At 45.6% G+C, this 27,683-nt stretch overlaps 1 protein-coding gene across 5 annotated transcripts in view; it reads right to left on the bottom strand.

The window, feature by feature from the left end:
- FSD1L (fibronectin type III and SPRY domain containing 1 like) overlaps nt 1–6,921 on the bottom strand; it is a 36,863-nt gene extending 29,942 nt beyond the window's left edge. For all 5 annotated transcript variants that reach the window (XM_041120858.1, XM_030004535.1, XM_030004536.1 and 2 more), the window contains exons 1-3: nt 6,802–6,921; nt 1,758–1,853; nt 628–759 (exon numbers count right to left, since the gene is read on the bottom strand). In XM_041120858.1, coding sequence (XP_040976792.1) covers nt 628–759; nt 1,758–1,853; nt 6,802–6,816 — 243 coding nt within the window. In that variant the 5' untranslated portion in view covers nt 6,817–6,921. The remainder of the gene's footprint in view (nt 1–627; nt 760–1,757; nt 1,854–6,801) is intronic.
- Between the last annotated feature and the right edge of the window lie 20,762 nt (nt 6,922–27,683).

The raw sequence follows: 27,683 nt of genomic DNA, 5'->3' as shown, positions 1-27,683 counted from the left end.
CACTAGAAAGATTCTCCTGCATGAAGTTACACAACTACAAGCTGGTAAAGTTCACATAGCAGGTTTAGAAGCAGGCACCAGTGTAACCTGTTCCCAAGCAATTACCATGTGTCTTCCAGTGTGCATATACAATTTGCTTGATGTTAACAAGTGGAGGATGGCCAGTTCTGTGAACAGGAGACCAGCCTTTCTGCTTAGGGTACCTGGCATGACTCTCGACTCTTAAGTTCAAGCCTGAGCAAATCACTTAGGCATGTCTACAGGTTCAGATGCTCATATTCCAAACTGGAGAAAGAAACCAATTTCAGTCCAGAGGCTGTTCATTACTTTGAAGGTAGTAAACATACCTAAGTCCTGCTCCTATGCAGCCACTCTCCACCTGTAAGGTCTACAGGTAATACCACCTCCTTTCTACATAACAATGTTGAGAACATAAATATGCTAGAGACCATGAAGTACCCTAGAAGAAGGGACCAGAGAAGCACTTACATCAAAGAAAACATTTACCATATACTTACTGCATTTCTTGCAACTCTACCAAAATCTCACTTTCAGTTGAGATTTAAAATAGCAGTTTAAAACTGCTTCTACCCAGCTGCAAAGATTTACAGATGTAGTTATAGTTACCTGCAGAGCTTGAATTTTACGAGCCTCTTCTTGCTGAATAGTGTTGGCCATACTCCCCTTCATCTCATCCAATATAGAATACAGACCATCAAATTCTTCATCCAACTCGCTGATTACATTAGAAGAGTTTACCTGAGAAGAGAATTGGAACTGCTGCAATTTGTATTGGAAACAATGCAGACTAGTCTTTTAGACTGAAAGTCACATTGTTTGCCCAAACCTTGCAGCCCCTCCCCCACTACCAAACACCCTGCCACACAAACCCAGAACACATGCTTTGCCATGACCACTAGATACCTTGTCACTGCTCCTCACCTTATCAAAACGGAAAACCCATTAGGAATGATGGACACCTCCTAAGCAGACTTTACATCACAACACTGAAGGCTGAAATCCATGAAAATTCCATGATACTCAAACTTGCACAGGACCAACATACTTGGCAACTTTGTTCCATGCCAAAAGGCCTTGACTTCCCTCTCACAATTATATACAGATTGCTAGATGTTTGCAAGGAGGTAGTTTATCCAGTTCCATATAAAATGGTTTTATATGATACTAAAAACTGCACTCAAGAAGCCAGCTTAAAGATCTGCTGGATGATCTCCATTTCTGCAGTTAACTTGGCTCAGCTTTAGCATGAAAAAAACAACTTATACCTTATTGCTAGGCTAAAGGAACCTAAATCTTATTCTAGTGTAGATGGTCTAAAAATGAGGTCTGACTTTTAACTTAACCCTAACAATTTGCAACTACTGAAAAGAGAAAGAGCAAAGAATTTTCTTTCAAGTATCAGGATGGTCTCATTTTTCAGTCTGCCAAGCAGACTATAAGTCTAAAAAATGATAGACTACTTCCAACAAACAAGAGTTTGGGATCTTGCATCAAAATCCAGATTCTCTCTTCCACACAAATCAAATCCCTACAATAGCTTTCCATATGAAAAGCAAAACCACCATACCTTTTGACTAGAGACAGACTTAAAAAAAATGCTTTCCTACCTGGTTCCAACATGCATATACATTTTAAACTTGATTCTCATAGCCCATCCCTTACACACTACCCAGTTTGAGATTGACAAAACAGTTGCTCCCCTCTCAGGTACAATCTATAAGCCTTAATATATATACCTGAACATTTTTTATGGTATGGTTCAGCATGTCAATGAAGTTGTGAATTTCATCATTTTTGTTCGCTAGAGTAGATACAATCCTTTGCAGAGTCTCCTAGAATTACAAAAACAAGTGAGAGAAGTTGTAAAAGAACCTTGTAATTTTTTTAACCATCACCATTTCAACATATATGGAAATTCATCATACACATTCCAGTTGTGGTGAATTCAACTCTTATTCTGATGGGATCAGGAAATACATTTTGTTAGAAAAGAGAAAGAGTATCAAATGTCTAAGAAGCATTCCACCAAACTAAAGATCTCCAGTTGTTAGTTTAAGAGAAATCAAGAATGTGTTTTATGATACACCACTGTTTCACATGTTTTGCTACCCGTGTTAATACCACTCCCAAGCCATCTAAACCAGGCTACCTACTGGCACCACACTGCCATATGAAAATTCTCCAGATGAGAAAGTTAGTGCTTGTGCAACCAAATAAGAGAACAAAAAAAAAAAGCTAGTAAAAGTTAACCCAGAAGAAAAAAATAGCACTTTCTATTGTCAGAAGAAGCTAGTGTTAAATACCTAAGCTGACAGTTTATACAGAATAGATCTGTAACAGTGATTTGTAAACTTATTCTATAAGAGGTAAAATATTTTGGCAAATAATTTATATGTTCCAATTAAAAGTGACCTCAAAGCAAAAAGCTTACTGAAAGCTGAGAAAGAGAATCAAGGTGATTTCTGCAGTGTACTACTCCACCTATTAAAAAGCAGTAGATTCGGCTTACAAAACATATACTAAGCGGGCAAAACTGTTAAGCACATCAAAATGCATTTTTAAATTAAATAAGACTACCAAGTCTAAATTTGTTCAGTAGTCAGTCAGATATCTAAGAATTTGACAAAAACACATCAACGTACATAAGTAAAAATAAAGGAAAAGGTGAGGAGGTAACTAAAAATTTTCTGTTATTTAATTCAGGCTGGTTGATAATAAGTTCTAGAAACAAATCTGACTCTAAAATGCTAGATTTGGCTCAAAGTTTCAAGTTGCTCTACTTAAAATTGTTACTTGACAACATTTAGGAAATCGAGTCATGGGTAACTAATAAGCACACCTTAAAAACAGCCAGACCACCAAAAAGATGTTGCAGAAGTCCCACCCAATTTCTTAATAACTATTTACTACTTAGATCACATTTGTTTGCTAAAAGCAAGAAAAATATTTTATCCTTTCACAACATCCACAGCAAACCTTGACACTACATCCCATATAAGGAATCTCTCCACTAGTCCTAAGCCATGCTTGTACCTGTTTCTTCTGACCCCTTCCTTGGCAGTTTTCAATGAATCTGCAATGATGAATTTATTGGTACTCTGGCCCACTGGCTGTTTGTATAGCATCACGCTCACAAAGTTAAACCACTAGCAGCGGAAAGTGAAATTTTATTGCTTTTACCACAGGCATTGTGATGGTGTTCCGTAAAGATGTAATGGACCAGCTAGCAATTACTGAAATTAGGACTCTGAGGAAGAGAAATAAAACCAGATTGGCTTCTTTCAGAAACAAAGAGTCTTGATCACTTCATGACAGAATCTTTGCATTGTCTGGTTAAAACTGAACAAGTTTAATGACAATTTTGTACAAATCAGAATGGCAGATGAAACACCATCGTCCAACCAGCTACTTCTGCATTCACTACTGACCAGAGGCAAATGTTTTCGCATGTCAGACAGCCCACAGTTAAGCCTTAGATCCTATAAACATAACTGTCAATTTGGATGAACAAGAAAACTCTCAATCCTCTTTCAGCTAGGATTTTAGGGCTTACTTGGTTGCACCACATGGAAAAAAAAAAATTAGTCTTCTTGTACATAGTACTGAACAATCTTTTTGGTTTTTATAAGCTACATGCCATTAAAGGAAAAGATCTACATGTGAGGAATGCTTCGAAAGCCTTTACACAACCAAATACATGGCAGCAACTGGAAGACAGCTGTCAAATAAGGTTTTCCACCACATCTAAAGTTAAAGTCAACTGACCAGAGATCACTACAGCTCTTTTTAAGCAAGCTACCAATTTCACCAAACAGAAATTCCACCAGGTTTGGTCAAACTCGAACAAGTTTAGACAGCTTCTACAAATGCAGATGCAAGAGGCCTAAAAATATCCACCAGCAGTAGACAGAATTTTTCTTAAACACCCATGCACAAGCCACCAGAACAGAAAGTCAGCTTTTAGGAATCACTAACATACAATATTATCTAATATAATTTTCTAATCACTAATACATAATAAATAGATTTTCTTCCAAACATACCAAGAGACATGCCAAATTCAAAACACTGCACTGTTGCCACTTCTTCCTTTAATGGGAATTTCTGAAAAGTTGCTACATGTAGCAAAAAGGGTGCTAGAAGAATTACCAACATAAGCAGCACTTGAGGCTTACATTCTAAGTTACTTCATAAAAGAATTATAACAGCACCAAACGCAACAAACTTCTTAGTATTTCTACACTGAAGGAAATTTAAATCTATTGCCCACTGATGGATGTAGTATTTCGTAGAATCCTATTACAAATAATTTTCTTTTAGTTTTCTCTCTGGCCAGCATATGTTACATGAGGTCAGTTTCAAATTCATTTCCAAAACATTATGGCATGTTTTTGTACAGAATTCATTTTTGCTGCTATCAGGGAATGTCCTGGTTTCAGCTGGGATAGGAAGACAATTAACTCTAGTAGCTGGTACAGTGCTATGTTTTGAGTTCAGTAGGCGAAGAATGTTGATAACACTGATGTTTTCAGTTGTTGCTCAGTAGTGTTTAGTCTGAAGTCAAGGATTTTTCAGCTTCTCATGCCCAGCCAGCGAGAAGGCTGGAGGGGCACAAGAAGCTGGCACAGGACACAGCCAGGGCAGCTGACCCAGACTGGTCAAAGGGGTATTCCATACCATGGGACATCACATCTAGTATAGGAAATGGGGGGAGTGGGGGGATCACTGCTTGGGGACTAACTGGGCATCGATCAGCAGGTGGTGAGCAATTGCACTGTGCATCACTTATATATTCCAATCCTTTTATTATTACTGTTGTCATTTTATTAGTGGTATCATTACCATTATTAGTTTCTTCTTTTCTGTTCTATTAAACTGTTCTTATCTCAACCCACAAGTTTTACTTCTTTTCCCAATTCTCTCCCCCATCCCACTGCAGGGGGGACATGGGGGGGGTGGGGAGTGAGTGAGCAGCTGCGTGGTGCTTAGTTGCTGGCTGGGGTTAAACCACGACAGCGAGCTTCCTACTGCTCTTCACTTTTCTGTCCTATTCTTATTCTCTGATCTAATACACTCTTTGCAGAAAAAAAAAAAAGCATGGCAGTCATAAAGCAACAGTGTGGATGCACACAGGATAAAGAACATAAAAGGATATGAAAAAGGACAGGAAGCCCTTCAATATGTGGTGGCTTATAGTCTTGCCAGCAGCATGAAAGTAGACAATATACCCTTCTTTGAAGGGCTAGTAACTAACATCACATACCACCTGTTGAAGCAGATGGGCATCTCATAAAAGTTAAAGAGTAAACTTTGATAAATTAAACAATTACATCAGTTCTGTTTAAGAAGCAAGTTATCAACTTGCTCAAGATCATACCGAAGTCTTATGACATGACTGGATGCAGGACTGGAACAGAGTTTCTGAAGCAGCCTCGGGCCTAGGACAAAATCCTGTGTAATACTAACCTTCACGTGCAGATCGAATTTCAAACAAGAAGCCATACTTACTTAGCCTCCATTAATTTAGTCTTCTGTACTTGTCCATACATTGAAGTTGCCAGAGTTTGAAGGAGTACTTAAGACAATACAGATGACAATAGCAAATTAACAGACAAAGTATTGTAAAATACAAGATCAGCTGCAATTTTACTACTCTATTCAGAACCTCTGAGCAGCAATGAAATTCAAATGTGATCAATGACGCCACTCAGGAACATCCATCGAGAGCACTCACAAAAGCTGCAGCCCTTTCTCCAAGAGACTAACCTCACATAAACCTGGCAAAGGCAGACATACTCAAATTCACATAGTATCTACCAGAAATACTAAAGTACCATACTTTTTTGGCATTTCACATCTCAACTTCCAAAGCATAGATGACTACAAAGTGGCAGTGCACAAGCACTTAACTAAAATAGCAAGCATCTGCGATCTGTAAAGTTCAAGCCAGTAGTACTGCTAGTTATCCAGACCCTACTCACAAACCAGTTTCCAAGCTAAGGAAAGCACAGTCTTCAGAGAGACAGTAACAGAAGCCCTTTTGGACTGCTAGACTGAATGCCTAAAGGCTGAGTCAGAACTTTTTGCAGAGAGTATCATTTTTAGAAAGCCCAGCCCTTGGCCAGGCACATCTCTGCTCCTCAGCGATTTCCCTCAGGGGGCAGATGGCAAGTAACGGAAGGAGGGAGTTACAGGGCAGCAGCCACAGGGAAAAAAAAAAAAAACACTACAAAATGCTTTTACTAATTAGTTCCCTTCAACACAGGATTACATCAATGGGAAACAGAAGGGCCTATGTACGCACCGTAATTACTTATGACAGGAATACACAGTGTGAAAGAGCTCTCCACCAGAGCCGTACTTGGTTAAGATGCGGCAACTGCAGCGGTCACGCCAGCGCCCGAAGCAAGCGGGCACGCAGAAGCCCCTCTCGCTGGGCTCTCCGCTCCCGTACCTCTCCGCAGGCAAAGGCTTCCCGCAACTCTCACAGCAATCCCGGGGGACAAGCGCCTTTCCCGCCTCGCCGCCCTCCCACACCGCAGCGGGTAACGTTCAACTTCCTCAGCCACCGCCCCTCTCCTCAGGCAGCCGGGCTCAACGCCGCGGCAACGCCGACACCCCGGGGAAACGCCCCCCTCCTCGGCGCCTGCCAGCGGCCGCAGCTCGCCGCAGCCGCCCCGCCGAAGCCCGGAGGCACGGCCAGCTGAGGGAGGGCAGGCCCGCCTTCCCGCCCGACCGGCCCGGCCCGCGAGGAAGCAGGCTCCCGCCGCCAGCACTCACTTTCTGCTCGTCCATGATGAGGGAGGGAGCGAAGCCAGGACCGGCGGCAGCGCCCGTCCGCGGGGCAGAACCGTTAACAGCCTCCGCCGCCCTGCGGGTAGACCGCCCCCCGCCCCGCCCACGGCCTCGGGCGCATGCGCGACGGGACGCTGCCGCGGCGCCTGCGCATGCGCGCTGCGCTCAGCTCCCTCCTCCGCCGTCCCCCCTCCGCGCACGCCGGCGGCACGTGCGCCTCGCTTCCCCTCTCGGGGAGGGGCCTCTGGGCATGCGCAGTCAGAGCCCACGGCCGAAGGGGAACTGGCCGGCAGTGGGCTGCGCTGGCCGCCGCCGGTTCGAGTCCCGGCACCAGCCGAGGAAGGGCGCGGGAGCGGGGCGGCGGGGGCCGGGCCGGGCCGGGCCGGCCTCGCGGGTGTCTGCGGCGCTGGCTTCGTCCGTGGGCCGGGAGGCGGGGGCTGGAGCGCACACGCCGCCTGCGTCAGGCGTGCCAGCACGCCGCGGGGGGGGCAGGAGAGACCAAGGTCTCTCCACCCCGAGGCCGGTGCCAAGCTCCGGGGGGGGGGGGGGAGGCAGGCACCCCGAAACCCCCGGTGACCTCCGGGGGACCTGTGGGCCCCGGGCCCGGCGCGGCCCCGGCGCTCGCCTCCCGCTGCGCGTTGCAGGGAAGCGGCCCCGCCACCAGCGATGCCCTGCGGCCGGTGCCCTGAGCTGGGCGTGAAGTACCGTTGCAATGCTACAACAATTGCAATGATGCATGTTACATCACCGCGCTATGTTTCGAGTCCGTATTAGGTTAGAGATCCCGTAAGGCTGCTTTGCTTCATCTCGGAGCTCACTAATCCAATTTTAAAAATGGAAAAGAAAAATTGTCTCACCGCAGTGTTGGAAAGAAAGGGTAGTTTCATAACAATGATGTTTTACAGCCATACAGCCATAAAACAGCCACTGCGCTGAAGTGTAGCTTCATGGATGTTACAGCAGCTTTGAGCGCTGTGCCAATAGTAACAAGCAACACTTGTCAGACCGGGTGCAGAGCGACGGGAGCCCACTTCCAGCATGGAAAATTTATCGCGGTGGGGAGATTTTGCCACCTACTAGTGAAGGCATCTCTTTAAAGGCATTTATGCCTCTGTGAGCCCTGTCTCACCAAGGTTTTAACTGCTCCATCGGCAGCACTGTACAAACGCAGGGCAAGAGGCAATGCAGAAGCAGCGAGGTGGTGTGACCTGCCAAGAGGCATAGCTCCAGTCTTCCCCGCTCCATCCAGAGGCCTCCTGGGGCTACGTTACCTGGCACGGGATGGGCCTTGGCTGCAGTTGAAACGTTTATCGTGCCTTCCAGGTACCTGATATCTTATTTGTTCCAATTACTACCCGCAGCCTGTAGCAGTAGTTTCCATTCAAAACCTTTGTTTGAAAGACAAGGAAGAAAAACCATGTCTGGCATGCCACACCTCCGGCTGACAAGAGGCAAGGAGCCTTATAGCTGCAGGAAAAACACTCACTGCTGGGACCAGGACATGCCCACTGGCTACCCACAGCAGAAGGTCCGGCTCTGCCTTGCACGCCTGCTGATTTTGCTGGTCCTGAATAGAAAACTCCCAACAGCCTTTGGATTGAGGAGACCCCATAAATCTCTTGGAACAGTTTCACACTGCCTGGAGCGCAGTGCACAGCTACTGCTACAGAAGTCAGCAGCCTGCAGCTGCTGGGAGACATGGCTGGTGGCGGTGAACGGGAAAGCTGCAAGTCCAAATGATTACTGCGCCTGCTCCATTGCAACCCCTCTGGCCATCCCCCCTTCATGCACAACCTTCCTGTTTCATACCAGACGGGCAGCGAGGGGTTTGAAAGTTGGGGAGTGGTTTCATCTTCTTAAGCAGTGACATTCTTTTAGAACAGGACTTACCTATCGTATCTTCCCGAAGGTAAAAACATACTAAAGCTTTTCAAGAAGACAGCTATGCCTCTTAAAGTGAACTTAGTGCCTACATTTCTAAAGACAACTTCTTAGGGAGACTTGCAGACTTACCATGACCGTAACTCCATGGATCAAAGATAAGAGGCATCAATGCTGTTTTCCCCAAACAGTTTAGCAGCGAAATACTGAAATTCAAAAGGATTTTTAAAGTCTTGGCCTGGGAAAGAAGTTGGCAGCTGGGTCAGAAGTAGTGCCTGTGGTCAGACACCCAGGGTGCCAGTAACGCCAGCCTCAGGAAGGGGCACATTTGGCTCTGAAACCTTTTGCAGTGTATTGGGGTGGGTGGTTAAATTGATTTCTGAAGTTGTGGGCCCACTTCTTAATTCCAGGTCTAGATTATGTGGAAAGATCCAACCACACATCTTCCTATATGCTTTCTCATTTCAAAACTGCAAATGCAAGGGAAAGGTCACCATTGGGAAATAATGCCACAGTTTTATAGGTTCCTTCAGCACTCTTGTGAACATAAATTGAGCAACAAAATATCTGCTAAGAAGATTTTCTCTAGAGTTGTTCATGTTCTTTTTTTCCTTGGTGGGAGATTTTTAAAAGAGGAAGGACTGGTAAGAATAAATATTTCAGATTATTAGAATTGGCCCTAAAGGAACCTGTAATGACATATTACTGCTTTCGACACTGGGAAATCAGGGAACATGGCAGGAACATGTGCGGATCCTTGGCAGCCCTTGGGAACCTGTGTCCTGGACAGAAACCCTGTTAGGTAGGCTGCCTGACAAGCAGATGGTCATTAAGCTAATGTATGAGTGAAAATGCTGCTGGCAGGTTGCTAGAGGGCATAAAGAATATCTTCCAAGTTAAGGCTCTTAGGTTATTTTAGGCCAAAAGGAGATGTTACAGGAAGAAGACTCAAAGGAAACAATGGGAAGAAGTCAGAGGAAGAAGCTTGTTTTAGCTCCCTAAAACAAGAATGGACCAGCTTGAGTAATCACAGAACAATACAAGTAGAGGTTGGATTTAATCTGTCTCCACACAGGATGGTAAATTAGACACATCTGTTTATTGTAATGAACGGGTTAACTTTGTTCATGAAATCAAGGAGGGGGAAGAGACACATTGAGAGTTAACATATGCCTGGTGTAAATAACAAAGCTTGCTTAAGTGATGTGTAAAGGGAAGAGGGCAATGGCTATAACTTACTAGATAAGGAGGGGGGGAAAGAACAACAGCAATAACTTACTAGATGTGAAATATATTAACCTGATTCGTGTCAATATAGAACAACGATAGAGCCGCATGGTGAAATGTGACCCTCTCTGCATATGTAATCTTTAACCGTTTTGCTTGATCTTATATAACCGTAGGCCTAAGGGAAGTAAGAGAGTATGTATATAGTTCTTGCAAAAGCCATATAATAGTAGGGAATTACAAAAGTTGGAAATGAAATAAAATCAGACATCAAGTAGAAGTCGAAAAATACTTCACACGGTCTCTCAGAAGTAGCGGAATCCTATAGTTGCAAAGGTTTAAAGAAAAAAAGCGGGGGGACTGATATAGAGAACAAACTGCTTATTGCTTAATGATTGTCTCTCTGTAACTTTACATACCAAAGACTGGTGTTTGTCAAGGATTAAACCTGTCAGAGACTGGTACTGGTACTTAGGAATGATGAGCAAGAAGGAACCAAGAGCAATCACAAGACTTAATTAAGTGTTCGATGAATTTACGATCTTGTTAAGAAGACACAAGTAGAGGCCTTGCTTGAATAGATAAGGCCAGAAAAGATAAGAACTCCTGCCTTTTGTTCCCATCCTTGTAGATAATTTAGCTTAAACTAACCATATGGTGCTATACCACTAATGAGAACTTAGATAATAAGAACACTAACAAGCACTAAGGTATCAAAACATGTAAAGGACCATACTGCGCAGAATCACCTGAGGAGGGTCAAATAGCGGACAAGTGAGGAAGACTATGGAAGACCACCAGAGGACTCCTGAAGACCACCAGAGACCTTCAATGCACCCGCGTAAAGGACATTTACATATGTTAATAGTTTCCCGGAAAACTAATGAATATGTATAACATTTCTCAGGAATCTAGTGAATATGTATGTAGAACCTGTACTTAACCTGCACAATTAGACCTGACGGTGCGGGCCTATGGCGGAGCGTTGCCTCCCCGGCCGCCCAGCGCTGTTTTGCTCTCTTATCGCTTGCTAATAAATTCGATTTTTTATTCAATACAAATTGGCTCCTCAAATTTGTCACGAGCGTTTATAACATTTATCAAATTTGTCTTTAAAACAGAGGTTAGAAATTTAAGGAAGGATTTTGCCTCAGAGCAACTTCCATCTGGCACCAAATGTACTGCTTCCTTACAGTTTAACCCCTGAAGCATACAGCAAGATTTAGCCTTACCTGGTCACCTCCTAGAAGTGCCTATTACCTTGAAGCTCTGGAGAATCGTAGTATTCATATTCTTTTTCTTCCAGCTCCAAGTATAAGATTATACCATGTTTGTATTTTTGTCAAGCAATAGTTGGACTGCAGTACTTATATTTCTTTGCAGTGCCAGATACATCTACATATCATGTGAGGACGAGGCAGCAGGTTGTTGCATTTCTGTATGGAAGAAGGCTTGCAAGTAGTTAAAACTGATACTAAAACTCTGAGAAACCAAGCTAGCAAAAATAACAATGTAGGAAGATGGCCATGGATGGCCTTTATAACACAGTATTTTTGCTTTGTGCTGGCTTTGAGAAGGGCTGGACCCTGTGACGACTGCTACAGACATCGTGGTTACTTATGTGCAATTTGGTGTGGCTCAGGCATTAACTAACCCCTCCTCCATGCGCAGCTCAAAGTCACCATGACCTGTTATTTTGAAACGGCCTTCTTTTCGTGTCTTAAAAAAACAAGGCAGCGTACTCGCACCGTCGACCTGGAGCCTGCTTGTGCTTTTGAGGGTATGTGCGTGGGCATGTACCAAAGCAAGGGTCGAGTCCCAGACAAACTGCTCCAACAGGCTGCTCATTGACACAGACTTTTCTTGCTGCATCAATTTTTTTTTTTTTTTTTTTTCTTTTTGAGCAGGTCAGAAACGACCAGCACAACCAGTCAGTCAGAGGAAGATCAGTGAAGCAGCAGAGAGGCCTGGATGCCTAGGTGTATGGGACCTGCTCTGCCCAAACGATCTAAGAACAATAGACTTCCCTGGCTTTCCTCCCAGCAAGCTACCTGAAAATAGCGGGGCTGTATAGGTGGGTTTTCATGGGCCTGGGAGTCGCTGTGGATGGGCAAAGAGATCATGACAGTGCTGCTCCTTCAGCACTTGGTTATTGCTTCATTACCTTCATGAACACCAAAACCTCAGAAGTCAGTCTGGTGATGGCTTATTATATTGAATTTAATTACTGCAGTGCTTCTGTCATGACTCAAGAAAATAAGATTTGTGCAATTTCCTTCTCCCCACTAACAACTTCTGAACTTTTTTTTTTTTTTAAACAAAGAAAATATTAGCTGCAGTTGAAGAGCTGAACTGAGAAATTTTGATTAAAATGCCCCCTGGTATTCCCAAACTGGTAGAGGTCCGCGTCTCTCAGAGTGTTCTGCTTTGTATCAACAACAGAGGACAGTGAGCAGAGGAAAACAGTCTTTCCCACTGTCCTTTGAATCAGTTAGTCACTGCACTGAAGGAAACACAGTGAGGTTTTATTTATGCACATGCAGAAAAGGCTGTGCCTATCAAATCTGCTTTATTGTTTCAACAGGCTCTGCAACTATAGAACTAGAATGTACACAGAAACATTGCTTTGAGATAAGAACTGTGTTTTATATACATGTACTTAGTATAGTAGGGCTTTGATTTTTGATTAATCTTCTTAGTAGTCTTCCAATTAGAAAGGGGGTAGGGTAAAATGTGTTCTGAGACTTCAACAATTGATTTTCCTCCCTTGGAACACACATTAAAATCTACTGCATTGCTGGTTTTATATGCACTAAGGCATTCATTTAAAAAAAAAAACCAAACTAGAATGAAAAACAAACAAAAAAGAACTGAGATTGAATTGCTCTTCGCTTAGTGATACTTTCATGTCAGTGTAAATAAGGTGTCAAATCAAGTTCTGAAGCTTTTAAAATAATATTTTCCTCATTTAAAGCACTGAAAGTCAGTGGAGAATCTGTCTTTAGTGGCACTGAATTGTGAGGAGGGAGGAAGGGAGTTTAGTGTGATTGGTGTAAAAACCACCATCAGCACCTGGTACACAATAAATCAGGATAAGCAGGATGAAATCTTTTTAACCCCCTCTCCAACTTGACATCATCACTGTTCCAGAAAAGCTTGGAGCCTGAATCCATTCAGGACACGCCCTGCACCAGACAGCAGAGTGCCTGTGCTGGCTCCCTCTCCCTTGCTCAATGCAGCCTGGAGTTCAAGCCTTGGATATTTCTGATGGAGAGGGAAAATAAGAAAAAAAAAAGACATGTGGCATGGAGCATCTCACTGATCAGCCACAGCATTTGGATTTGGAGGTTTTGCTTTTTGCCTCTGTAGGGACCAGACTTCTGTGATCAGTTAGCTGGGAGGGCAATGGATGCACAACAGGCTCCCCAGCAGGCAGTCCTGTAGCTCGGGGGAGGGGAGTATTGCCGGCCTGCCGCTGAACCACAGCCTCTTCCAGAAGAACTAAACATCCTGCCCGGTGCAGATTAATTTTGTGGTTTCGGTGAAAGGGCCTGTACACGCTCCTGGCATTCCACATGTTCTTACAAAGGTTATTATCTGCACGTGCCCCAAAACCTGCTTTAAAAAATTTCTGAAGATGTGAGAGAAAAATCATACCTAAGCTAATCAGTTAGACACCTTGTGTTCTTCTCCGGAGTACCTTTTACGGTTAAATTCCACATTTGTCGTACTTTCTCCGCTGTGACAATCTAGGGAAAACAACACATCGCCAGGGACTCGCCCTGGGGAGAAAACGGACCAACACAGATACTGTGGATCAAATGATTTCTCTGTTTATTAACTGTGCAACACTCGGTTATTTATGTTTCTAGTATCTACTCACGCATAAGCCATTTGTTGATTGGTTAACATGTGCCGTTCACGCGCTTAAACAATAGTCTAATTGGATAAAGTCTTCTAATCACGCGAATAGTTTCCTCCACCTGCATGCTGTCTTGCACTCTGTCTTCAGTCACATCGCCCTCCTGTTATCAGTCACGTATGTCCGACCTTATTCTACTTTTTGTGCATTCTTCAGCAAGCTCATAATAATTGTGCCTTTGTGTAGTTAGTAAACTTACAACAGTTGTGTCTTGTGCAGTTTCCTTCGTCCTCCCACAATTTCTCCCACAAATTCTCCCACAACATTTATTTTCTTTCCTACTTCTTAGTCCCAGATCCATAAGTTTCAAACTCTCAATATTGCTACCCTGTGTGACCCTCCCATGTACATACTATTGCGCACCTGTATTTTAAGGCAGCTCCTCCGTCCGTCACTGTCAGAGCATATTTCCCTTGGGGCAGGCTCCTAAACACCCTGGGTCCCAGCCCATGCCATGGTGCCAGAAGTATCACAGAGACACTCGCAGCTGTGCCCTGGGTCGTAGTCTTCTTTGGATCAGTAGGGAGATAATAAAAACTGTATGTAGCTGCAGAGGAAACCGAACAGAGATGGCTTGTGCACATTTAGGGTACACTTAAGCCTACAGAAAATACCACTTCCAGTGTCACAAATTGTCACAGAGCTCATGGTAACTATGACTGAAAAAAAATAGCCATCCTCCATCCCAGGAAACTGGCCTTACATTAAAATGCATGAGCTGTGGGAGTAATAAAAGGGAGCATCCAAGCCCAGTAAAACCAGTTCTGTTAATGGCAGGCCATTGCCCTGTGCTGGTACCAGCTCTCTGGTAGCACATCAGTGCCTTGGCACAGCACCAAGCTTGTGCCATTTCTGGGACCCTGCCCCGCTGTGAACTTTGTTCTCCTACTGCTGGCTCTTTCTGTTGTGTTCAAAAGGACCCCTCTCAGTTGAGTTTGGCCTTCAATTTCGCTTAACTACTGTGAATTTCCTCCCCCCCTCCCCCAAGAGAGGGAGAAACTCTTCAGGGCACAGAATATATCTATATAGGTAGGATATACCCATATACACCACTCAAACAAAGCAGAGCCAAGGGAGTTCATGAGAGCTGCTGGAAAGAAATGAAAGACCCATTACGCAAAAACAAAGTTAACTATATTGCTCAGGAGTCACCCATTCATGAAGATAAAGGCTGAGTTCTTCAAATCACATCATTTTGTCAGTTTCTGAAGTTGCTCCTCTCATGCCGAAGTGCCTATTGGAATAATCTTTGACCCATGTCAAAGAGCAGTGAATAAGTACATTTTCTCAGCCACCGCCTATGAAGGCTTGGCCCAGAGCCACACAGTCCAGAAGTCGCTTCACATTTTAAAACTAGATTTTGAGAAGCCCTGCAGCTAGCCAGGAGCAAAAAGAAGACAGGCAGAGTGAGGAGATAAACTGGGGAGGAGCAGAAGCAGCAGCAGGAGAAAGAGCAAAGAAAGGGAACTTTTTCACATGGCATAAAAGCAAGCACACTTGGGAAAATGAGGTTTTCAAGGCTGGCTGCACTTCGCTGGTCTGTATGGTTGGCTGTGCTCCTCTGGCCCTTAAAAGTTAGGGAATACTACTTTTCCAACTTGTTACATGGACCTCCCCTTTCCTTTTAAGAGGTTCCCAAAGCAAATTGCGGGCAAAGGCTTTACTGCCAGGGGCACCGTTGCTGCCATGCCTGCCTTTAGGCAGCAGGTAAGCACTGGTGGATGGTGGGGTGCGCCATGGAGGATGCAAGACTCCCTAAAGCTGCTTCATAGCGAGGATTAGCCACTGTCCTCTTAATGGGCTCAAGGCCTCCTAATCCTGTTTTTGCTCTGCAGACCGGTTTGCCCTGTTCCCCTAGGGCAAGCACACACTCTGCATCTACTGTTGTCTGCCACTGAGAGCTTGTTGAGCACAAAAGATGTGGTTATATGAAGCCCCTGCGTTCTGGTAGGAAAGTCGCCTGGGCTCCAGGCAGCAAACACCCAGCTGATGGAACTGTGTCTTTGTCAGTGTACCTGGCTGGAGGAGAGCGGTGGGTTACCTGCCTGTGATCAGTGTCTAGCAGGAATGCTGTAGCTCCAAACGTGGTGCATGACCAGTCATTTTTATCCACTGGTTACTGCTGGTTTGCTGAACAGGGTGGTGGTGTCTGAAGGCTTTGCACAGGAGGAAGCTCTTGCACACAGAGACCATAGCCTGGGCGCAATGGAGCTGGAGGCTGTGGTGTGGACGGCAATCCTGGCTGTCCTCTTGGGGGCTGCAGATGGTCTGAAAGGCGAAGGAGCAGCTGGTGACAGCCCCACACCTTCCTCCCAAGGACAGCCAGCTCCAACTCCACCCCAACAACACCAGCACTCGCCTGCAAAGGAAGAGATGCACCCAGTCCTCATTCACAACCTGTGGCCAAGCAGACCTGTTTTCCTTCACCACGGTGCCTGCCGGCTCTCTGGGGCAGGATGAGCTGTGCTGCAACCAGTTGGAGACATCCCGTGCCCATCATGGCCTGCCGGCTCCCTCCACAGGGTGGGATGGCTGCCCAGATCAGTGAAGTTCCACAGTGAAGCTCCACAACGTGCTCCCCTAGAAGGCTGCAGCTGTTGCCAGGGGCCTAAAATAGAAAGCAGGCTGTCGTGGTCCTCGAGAAAACATCTGTACATTGTGCACGTCTTTCTTCATAGAAACAGCTGCCTGCTGCTGATGCAGTTTAGATGTGCCTGGCTTGAAAGGCCTGCCATTTGCTGGCCAGCTGCCCAAATAGGTAGCTCACTGATCGCTGACAGGCATTTATAATTAACAGTGTTTTTTACTAGATCCTTCTGGGGGCATGTCCTCTTCTGAAGTGGCTGCAGTTTTGCTCAGGCAAATCGAGTTTACCGAAGTCATTGGGGACATTTGAAGAACTTTGTAAAAGATTTCAAGAGCAAAGACAAGGCAGAGACATGGGCGATGCGGATTTGCAAGCACTTTTGCTGGCTTTGCAACAACCTGCATTACCCCAGGGCTTGTGCCTTATCCCCACAACACCCCCAGACCTGGGTATCGGCAGCACCCATTGCTGTGCTCCCTGGCCCCACTCGTGCCCCAGGGTCCCTCAGTCCCTCCTGTTGCAGACGCGTGTCTGGCCCTGTGCCCCACAGCCCTCACCCACCAGGGGATGCTGAGGGTCCGCGCAGAAGAGGACACCATGAAACAGCTGCAGGGACACACCTGCCATTAGACGAGCTTGTGTGTATGTCGGTCTGTATGCCCAGGATCATGGGGGTCTGCCACCTGCCAGCTGTGGTCTCTCGGGGGAGAGGTGGGTAACAAAACATGGCACTATGCTCTGCTAATGTCACTAACTGAAGGAAGTTTTAATTAAAAAATGCCAGGTACTGAAAACACTAGTCACTTTAGGGTGCTCTCAGGTTTCAGTTGAAAAGTGCAGTGAAATCCTGCAGACATAAATGCGACTCTCCCCATGTTACCTGAACTGGAGCAGGAGTGGAGTGCGTAAATTCTTGTCTTCTTAAAGAGAGCACTTCAAATAAATTATGGTATTTAAATTATAACTGGACCCAAGGCAAAACACACTCTAAAACAAAGCTTTAGGGTTGTTTACACCTGAGTCTAGGCTCTGCATCTGAATGAAATGTAAACAGATTGCTGCTTGTATTTGTGGTTGTGTTGCCATGCGCAGAGTGCTGTGCCAACAAGGGACCGTGCATCTAGCACTTTCACTTAAATGCTAGTTGAAGAATGAAGTTGAAAACCACCACGCGTAAGGCCTTTGCATCCTTGTTGAAATCATTGTAGGGTGAGAGTTCAAAGTGCATTTCTATTCTCCACTCTGCTTGTAGCGCAATTAAGGGGGGGGGGCAGAGGCAAGTGCAATTGAAATTCCAACAGTAACATTTTGTATTGGAGTGGGACCCCTGGTTTCCCAAGCACTGCACAATGGCCCACCTACACAGAGACAGGAACTGTAGCATGGACGTGCAAGGAGGTAGCAACACATCCGTGTTCTCTGTTGCCAGCATTTAGCTACAGAACAAGGAGATTAAGGCTTAAAATAGCAGCAGAACTGCGTGGTCATCAACTGATCTTGTAAAAGGCAGAGCGGAGATTTGAAGCTGTTGTCCATCTGCCTAACTTCACTGAAGTTATTGGGGCAAGCCAGAGTTGCAGAATGGAGACAGCGTCCGTTTTCTTTCCCTGAGGGATGTTTAAACTGTGAGACAGACCAATTTAATATCTAGCTTGACAAAGGACAGAGAGATCGGGGGAAAGATGAGCAACATTGTCTCAGATTGCAGGAGCAAGAGTCAGGGTGAGCAGCCATGGCTGTGTGACACCTCAGGTCTGAGCTGGAAGAGCAGAGAGGTGTCATGGAGGGAAGGTTTGGGTGGGGGAGAGGTGGGGATCACACGTGGTGTTCAAGGCTGGGGCCAAGGGCTTGATCTGGGAAAATCACAGAGGACAGCAGAGAATCACAGGGAGGTACAACAGGGACAATGCTTGGGTGAGAGTGTGGGAGAAGAGAAGGGATCTAAGGCAGACGGGGAGAAGGAAAGCAGCTGAGCATATGGACAGCAGAAGCACAGACTAAGTTTTGCCTGTGGCACAAAGATCTCCTGCCCAAAGAAAAGAAAAAAAGAGGCCTGCAGTGATTGAGGCGAGGTAAAAAAGGTGGTGCAGGGGATATAAGCTGCAAGGACAAGAATAAAATTATAAAACGGTTAAAAGTTACATTTCTGCAGCTCTGTGAAGGCAGTGTTGTATATGTTTGCGTGCCCCCTTAGGAGAGCAGCAATGGATGATGGATCTGACTCCTTAAATTCCCATATCTTGCAGGGAAGTCTGGCTGCACAGCAAAAGAAGACTGGCAGCAGCAAAAAACCACAGTACGGCTGGGCGCGATGAGCTGTAACTCTCCTTAAGCACAAGAAGCTGGGGAGCGTGAAATGGGTGTTCTGACCCTGTCCTGCATTTACCTTGACTGAAATACCAAAGGAGCAGATCACCTTTGCCCCCAAGGCTAATTTCCTGCTACCTCTTAGAGAGCAATAACCTCTGGTGCGTCGCATTGGGTCACACTCTGATAAGCTAGCTGGGGGAAGCAAGGACAGGAGCTGGGGGAGGTCAGTTACCGGCAATGCCAGTGCCTTGTGCACCATCTCCTGACTCTGGGCTGGGCCAGTCAAGAGGTGAGCTTCTTATCTGTTCACGTTCCTTGCGGCACTCATAGGCTGGCTGCGTCCAGCACGGAAATCACGCCGGGTGCTTGGACCACAGGCTGCAGGCGGGCAAACGCTCACACAAGTCAACCCCCTGTTGGAGGGGGAGGGAGGTGGGGGACACACACCGTTAACATCTGTCAGAAGGTCATCGAGCTGGCAATAGTCCTTTGGCTAAGAGCATAGCAAACCGCACAGCAGGGAGACCACCCTCGGGGCAGGCTCAGAAGGCAGAGGGGGCATGGAGATAAGAGGTCGCAGGAAGGGTCGTTTGAAGCCACACTGCCCAGCTGCAGCACCACAGCTCATCTCGGAACAGGGCTGTCCTGAACTGGGGCTGGTCCCGGAGGTGTCTTCGAAGATTGGAGACTTCATTGCACCAGGATTATTTTTGAGGTGAAAGATTTCATGCCCTGGGCTCTCAGGAGACAAACTGCCCTTTGCTGGTTTGTTAGAGGCCTAGAACAGATGTACAAGGGAGCAGTTTACTCTTACAGGAGAAATTAGAGGTGAAAAAAAATGTTGCACTTTCCTTTCAGAGCACTGCACTCACTCTCCAGTCAGGCTAGCGGAAGCACCATTGCTGGGGGGCTTCCCAACCCAGGGAGTGCCACGCATCCACTCACACTGTGGGAAGCAGTTGTACATTGCTGGGGCATTAAATTAGATTCCTTAATGAGCTCTGAGCTGCTAGTGAGATCCAGCAGCCCCAGCAAACTCCATTTTCTAGGAGCTCACTGAAATAGCCTGCAGTGAGACGAGCACGGCCAGTTCGGTTTCCCGATCTTCATGCACAGGGGAAAGAGGAGGCCATCGTGCCCCAGAGGAATAAATACGGCTCAACGCATAACCGAATGGAGTTATTTATGGAGGATATTGCAGACCCGAGCGTGCAGCTGGACAGCCGCACCGCCTCTCCCAGCTGAGGTCCGTGAGGGGGAGCTGTGGACAGCCTAAAACCTTCGCAGCAAGCATTTGTAACCATGCACTCCTGGCTGTGCTTGGGGGAAGGGTACGACACAGAAAATTTGCTCGTCAGCACAGGTCTGAGCACAGCGTTCAGCAGAGAAATTCCTCCCGGTGACAGCCCGTGATGAAAATAACTTGCTGGCTTCTTTGTAGTGTTGCTTAATTGAACACACAATGAGTTTCAGGGAATATGCAGTTCCTGCGATGCTATTTTTGTGTCAAAACTACTCTATCAGCAGCCCATTCAAAACCGGGTTATGATGAAGCACTGATCTTATTAGCTAATTGTGCTTGCTAGTCTACGGTTCTGTATTTCATGGCCAAATTACAACGGTTGGCGGATGGGCTCTGCAGTCAGAATACTTCTAATTCCCCCTGAATTTCATTATTGTGACTGCAAAGGAAGGAAGAGAATAGCAGATGAAGCTGTTGCTGTTCAGGCTCATGATGCTGCCTATGCCCTGTGCTAAGCTGTGCCCTTAAGCTGAGCGATTTGGCAGGACTCATCTGGAAGAGTGAAAACACAAATTTTGTATTTGTCTAGGCTTTTTTAATACAAAAAATACCCTTTGGCTCAGGAGCAGCTTCTGGTTTTTTCCAAAGAGTAGACTACTTCTTCAGTTTCCGCTAGGTAACCTGTACAAGCACACCATAGGTATATCTGCATATATGTGACATGCTCAGTACCACTTGCCTGCTGTGTTACCGCTATCACAGCAAGATGCTGTGTTTCCTGGCCTGCAGTGGTGCATCCTTTCCTACCAGACCTTCTTAACAGTTTCTCTATCAGAACAGGCAGCAAGGACAGCTTTGTCCCCTTACAAAAGTAAGACACTCAAGCGAAGGTCTCTCCAGAAGCTCCGCCTGCTGCAAATCCAATGATCCTCAGACTGTAACGGTTCATCTGTCTTCATACAGTTTTCCCAGACACCTCCATGCAAATGCTTAATTCTAGCCAAAGACGACCTAGTTCTTTTTAATTGCCAGCAGCAGCAGTTGTGTTCATCCAGGGTAGCTATAATGGGTGGAGGCAAGCACAAATACACACCCTGCAAAGAAACAGACTGCTGCCATCCCTCCAATAAGCAAGGCATGGGTAATGCTCTTGGATAGCCTCTGAGATTTCCTGCAGCCCACTCCTGAGGAGGGTCTCCATATTCTGGCATGTCATTTACTGCTTATTGCCTTTTCCATTTATTGGCTTTTCCATTGCCTTTTCCGTAGTTACTAGCCTTTCTAGCCTGATCCCTCCAGAAGGGTTAGCTGGAAAACATCTGCAAGAGCTCAACAGGGGAGGGCATAGCTACAAGGTGCAAATACAAGGTGCTCTGCAGCCTGGACACTAAGCAAGGCTTTGCCATTGCTGGGACTTACCCCGGTTGACATCCTTCCTCCCACTTTCTTCACTGTGTCATGGCTGGGGGCCTTCTGGAGCCCAAGCAGTTTGTGGCCACATATCAAATGTTCAACTTGCTTTGAGCAACAGTTGCCTTGCCCCCATGGCTCAAAAACTCGATGGGCACTTTTTATTTGTCCTGTTATGTGCTGTTCTTGAAGTAAGTCCAGATTATGATTACAGGAAGGTTGAGGGCCCTGGCCCATGAACACAATGATATGAACATAAATGTCAGGTTTGTATATAGTTCTCCTACATTCTTCATTCAAGATTTCCTTCATTATTCTTTCTTTCTGAAGCTTAATAGCTTTTCAAGCTGTGCATCTTCTGGGAAATTCAGACCTGCGCACTCTTGTGCTGGGTTTTTTGGGGAGCAAATTCTATTCTGATAAAGCTCTCAAGCTTCCTCTTCATCATAAACATCATGAACCTTAGATGCTCTTCTGGCAGGCTGGTCTCCTGCTGTTATGCAATACAGGCCCTTCTGAGGTTTCTTGTCCTCGTGTTGTCTCACAATGAATGGATGCAACACCAGAGCTTTCAAAAGCAAGCTGTGGTGCTCCTTGCCTGGAGGCAGCAGGACTTCTGTGCTCACAAGAATGAGGCAGTCCTCTGCAGTCCTCCTCCCACGCCTTATGAAACAGGCAGCAAACTCATGCTTTGAAATCCCTTTACTGTCTCTAGCAATGTTCCAATGTTAGGTATTAAAGTCAAGTTTTGATGTTGCCATTAGGGGTAGTGCAATTTGGAGAGGTTTGGAAGGGACCCAGCAGCGCCTTCTAACAAGTGAATTTTTCCTTCTTGCAGAAAGCAGCCTTTTGCGGTGGTGTTCCTGGCCTGGGATTTGAGACATCTTGTTTCAATCCAGTTCTGTCATAGAGTGCTTTATGCATGGTTTGCTTCCAGTTATCAGAGGCTTAAAAACCAAAATAAAACCCCGAGTTCTCTCAAGATACTCTTCTGAGCCCTCCCTCCCCCCTTCCCTGGGACTGACATTGTTACCATTCTTGCTGCTCCATCCTTCTGTTGATGAAAAGTCAGGGAAATGAATCCCAACACAGAAAAACATTGGATACTGAATTGCATCCTGAGCCAGGAACGCTTTCACTGAAACCAAAAGTGTCGGAAACAAATCAGAAGATGACTTACAGTGAAAGGAAGTCAGGATGACTTCATGTATGTAATGAGCTACCAAGGCCCACTAAAGGACTGGAGGGGGTTTGCTAGTAGACTATTGAGTTTTTAGATATTTAAGCATCAGAAGAGGGATGAGTCTCAGGTATCCATGTCTGTATTATTTCCCTGCAACTTCTGCCCAATTCACTGCCTTGTGCAGCTGCAGAGAGGCATTTTTATATCCCAACTTCCCACATAGCCTTACCTGCCCCTGTTTCATTTGTACCTCCTCTTGCAGCATCCGAGTGCCTACTGATCTTTATTAATGTACTCACCTTCACGGCATCAGCATCAGCTGGGAAAGGGAGGCACAAAGACAGCAAGTGATGAGCCCCAGGCTACAGGGGAGGTCTGCGGTGGAGCAGCAGTGTGTTGGCCCCAGGCGGGTGTCCACATCTTTGAGCTGTCCCTCTCTTACCTGTAAGCCCCCGGAGCAAAGCTGGGGGGATGTGGTGGGCCCTACAATCAGGCGAGGTGGCCAGACCACCCTGCCTCTGTCTGGCATTGCCAATGCCTACTGAATGTTTTTTGCCCAAGGTTTGTATTCCTCCAGGACTTAATATTTAAAACTAGAATACAGCTAAGAGCTGTCACAAAAGTAATTAAAATCAAGGGACATCTTATCGCTATTTCTGGGACTGTGGCAGACTTTTTTTTTTTTTTTTGGCAGGGCACAGGGTTCAGGCCTGTGATTTCTTCTTCAAAGCACTGTGGTGTGAAATACCTGCTCACCCATTTATTTGTCTCCCTCTTGATTACTGTCAGCTGAGGTAGCTAGATAAAACAATTCAGTAGCTTCTGTCATAGGCTTTATTTCTAGCTTTGACTGCTCTAGCAAGGGTCTCAGAAAATCTGCACTGGCGCTGGATTTTCTTCCACGTTATTTTTAGTGTATCTAAGGTAAACAAGGACTGAGCATTAGATGGAGATTATGGCAGTAGGTGTCAGAAAAACAGCTTTTTTAGGTGCTCTGTGTGGGGGAGTGCAAGCTCCATCCATTTCACACATTCATAATTTAAATAGTAATTAGAAATTCTAAATAATCTCTCCCTGGGCACTAGCTAATCTTCATTAAACATCTAAATACCAGCGACTAAAACTGGGTCAGTTCCTCAGTGGCCCCCAGTGCGAGGAAGGAGCCGTGCCAAACTTCAGCAGCGCAGGATCTGGCCTCACTGGCTCGGAGAAGAAGCCAGTTTGCTGCATGCTAAGGGTTGCACACAGAGGGCTCCATCCTCCACACGAGGCAGGAGAGCTCCTTCAGCAGCCAAGGAGCTGTGCTGTCCTGCAAGCAAGGAGACTGGTCCTTCAGTTGTGGTGGGAGAGCAGGGCAGCTCAGGGAGCAGGGATATGAGGAGGTGTCTGCCTGTGCTGTTCTGCAATTACCGATGCCAGGGAGCGGGTCCTGAGGCTAGCGTTCAGAGGTACATGATCACTGCATGCAGCGTGTCTTGGCCGTGGGAACCACTGTGTGGCTGAAGGACAAATCCTGCTTTTGCAGCTCCAGTCCTCTGTCTCCAGGTCCCTGCTTTCCCGCCTGCTAATAGCTTCCTGGGTTTTCCTGCCCACTCCATCCCAGTGTCCTCAGGTTTTCTTTTCACTTCAAGTCCCACGTCCCATTCTGTTCTCCCTGCATGTGCTTCTCTCACTAGCTGTCCCCAGCCCACCTTTAGGCCCTTCACTTTTTTTTTTCCTGGAAGCCACCAAACTTTTGTTTCAGGGCTACGGGAATCAGCATTGCTCTCCCCAGACAGCCCTTCAGTCCCTTACTGCTGGAGACAGTGAGGAGAGTCAAAGAGCTCCTGTTCTGCAGTTCTGACACAGCCAAAACCCAATGGAAACCAAACAGGGTTTTCATAACCTCTATACGACATACCTCCTGCCCCTAACACCTCTGCTGATGAAGAAGGGCATCTCCGGAGACTCTTTTGCTCCATGCAACTAAACCCATCTAGCCAAGCAGCTTCACCCTTAATAAATCATGAAAAAGACTCTACAAGCCAAGGGAACGTACCTTCAGAGGAACAGCAAAACACTGAGACATGCAGCAAAACACTTGGGTCCACAGCACAGGACCTGCCTGTGTGCAGAGGTCCTGCCTGATGGGCTGGCTGGTCCTTTTCACCCTAACTGTATTTAGTGATTTGCCACAGCGGCTGCAGCCTCTGGTTCAGAAGTGGCAGTGGTTCCCAGATAAAGCAAACCATCTTATGCAAATGCAGCACTGAAATGGTTTGCAGTAAAGAGTAATACAAGCAAGAAAACATGGTTCAGCTTGGCTTATTAGTGTATTAAAAAAAATGGCAGTAAAGAAAGCAGAAATTTGCTATGTCCATGGGAGGGAGAGGAGAAAGGAAGGAGCCTTTGCAACTCCACATGCCTCTGCTAGTAAGATTACACAGGTGCTATTATTAATTGCTTCTATTCACCATCCATCTTCAGCTATTCCATCTTGTTAGAACAGCTCTGCAGAAAGGGGATGCTGCTGTGGGAGCAGGGAGCACGTACAGGACCTTGCAGAACAAGGAGGTGGCCCCACAAGAGGTGCTGCACTGGGATGTGCAGTTTGCATAGCTCATAATACATAATGAGACTTCCTTCATCCCTCCCTACTCTGCATTCCTCCTAAGCTGTCCCTATAAGGCAAAGCATACGTTATTAGCCACTCTGCTCCAGATAGTCTTAGCAGTCCTGAGAGTCCTCCATCCTGGGTATGAGCAAGGGACTGTGTGCATGTGTGATGGCGACCTCCATTTCCACAGTGAAGACTTTAGCAACCTCTTCTGTGTGAGACTGACCCTTCAACACACCCTGTAGCTTACATATCAGGGAGGCCAAGGAACCTGGTGACGGGTGAAACTGTTGGCATAAAGTTAAAGGGGCAGTTTCCTATCCCCAGGAGAGAAGCTGAAGAGCAGAAGGTTAGAGAGAAGAAAGCAAGCAAAAAAAACCCCACCTTTGCTTTACAAAACCCCATTCACCCCACGCAGCTCAGCAAAGCATTAGCATCACAAGGCTTTTCTTAGCACTAGGACAGTGAGAGAGCCAAGAAGGCATGCCCAGCACTACTGCAGCTACTCAGCTAAAGAGCAGGCACAGGGCAAGCAAGGCTTGAGCAAAGATTTGGATGGGCTCTGCTTGCTTTTGGGGATGTGAGATAGTATTCCTCAGAAGAAGAGCAGGGCTTAGCACCCCACAAGGAAGACAAACAAGTTTTTCTTACTTAAAAAGAAAAACTTTATTTTGATACATTAAAAAAATCTATACATTTCTTAGACTAAAATACAGTTTTGCATCAGTATCCTGGCACAATGTCAGTTTACACAGAAAATCTAAGATTAGATCAGCACTGTTAATTTCCCTTCTCTTCCTGCATTCACAGCTTGCAGTATAAAACATTTCAAGTTCTCAAGACAACAATAAACAGTGTCACATTTACTTTCCCCATTCCAAAAGGAGGTGGCATTCCACTGGAAAAAGGAGCACTTTTTATTTGATCTTGATTCAATGTAAATCACTAAGCCAGTCCAGGGGTTTGATTGCCCTGTTAGAAGTATGAGTGAAAGAAGATGAAAAATCTGTTTCCAGATGAAGCTTTGATGGACTATGAGAATGCAAGTAGTCAAGCCTTTAAAATCTGTTCAGAAGATTCTCCTTTTTCCTTGGGGTAATTGCTATAATCAGCAACACAATCCACCGTATAGAAATAATTCCTTTCTATAGGTATAGGATTCCACCTTCTTTCTTGCTCGGAAGAGCTCCAGAGCAAAATAAAAGCAGGGCACAGGGGATGTTGCTGTGAGATGTCTGTGAATTGGAATGTGAATTTTCTTAACTACTGTGAAGATCCTGCAGAAGATTTTCTACCTGTGAAATCCTGCTCTCCATGGATCCACCTAACTTCTGGCAGCTGCTTTCTAGCCTACATTAGAAACTAAACCACCTTTCTGTTTCCTCCTCCCTCACTCTCCTAGGAGACACTATCGCATTGTCTGCGGCACTGTTTTTCTAGTAAGAGATATTCTCCCTTTTCAGTTTGAGCAGGGAGGGACCCAACCAATACTAATACTGGAGCACACGCAATATTTATTTGAGAGTTAAAAATTATGACTTTCGTAGGAACTCCAGTCAGTGCCCAACTTCTGCTGGGTTTCAGGAGTAATCAGCTTCCTAATCTCAGAAAACCTTCCTGTAATACTACCTAGCTGCCCCTATTTCACTCAAGCCAGAGGGAAGCGGTGGTGTGCTTGAGGAATGGTAGCCACCTATGCTGCCAGCATCTTCCATCACATACTTAGAGAGGCCAGAGCTGTCTCTAAAGTTACTGAAATTAGGCTAGTTCTGCTATAGTCAGCTGGTACTTTTGCTCTGAATTCTTGAAACTTTGGTTCTAAGGGGAGTCCCATGTTTCTGTAGAAAAGTACCAAATGCTTAAAACACCAAATTCTGCTCATCATATTCACATATGATGACTTGACCTCAGTGAGACAGGGGAGTAGAATCTGATGGTGTTTGCTGGTTCTCTGCTAGTTCTCTTTTAACAGATCTCCATCAAATGAATGCCATAGTTTAGCCTCCAAATGGGTAAATTTAGATGGATTCATGCTACCTATTGTCCCTAGAAATATTTTCATAATCCTAATGTCTCTGAAGAGCTTTGGCTTGATTGCATCAGCTTGCAAACACTGCAAGACACATCACAGCTCCATCCCAGACCAGAAATTCTGCCTTTTATACATGACTTGCATCACAAGAGAGAAGTTCCATCTCTTCTCTCACCTCTCTAAATATAAAAGAAAAAAAATACCTTGAGAACAGTATTTGCTACAGAACACAAGAAATACAAATTCACTAGTCTCCATAATCTCTTGTTATGTGATGGAAATAACAGCAGAGATGAAATAGTTGAAAGAGCATTTAAAAATGAAATATTTAGAGTAAACTTCCATCATCCGAACAAACAAGCTGAGTGCAAGAAATGCTTCAAATAAGTCTGTTGAGTTTTGTTTTGGGAAATGCAAGGGGTTTTTTTCCACAAAGATGAAATAGGATTTCTGTGGTGATAATGTGACACGCAAGC

Source organism: Aquila chrysaetos, chromosome Z, assembly GCF_900496995.4.
Source record: "Aquila chrysaetos chrysaetos chromosome Z, bAquChr1.4, whole genome shotgun sequence".
In the NCBI taxonomy this organism is placed as follows: Eukaryota; Metazoa; Chordata; class Aves; order Accipitriformes; family Accipitridae; genus Aquila; species Aquila chrysaetos.
Note: the sequence above shows the minus strand (reverse complement) of the source record. Positions and strands in the feature narration are given on the sequence as shown.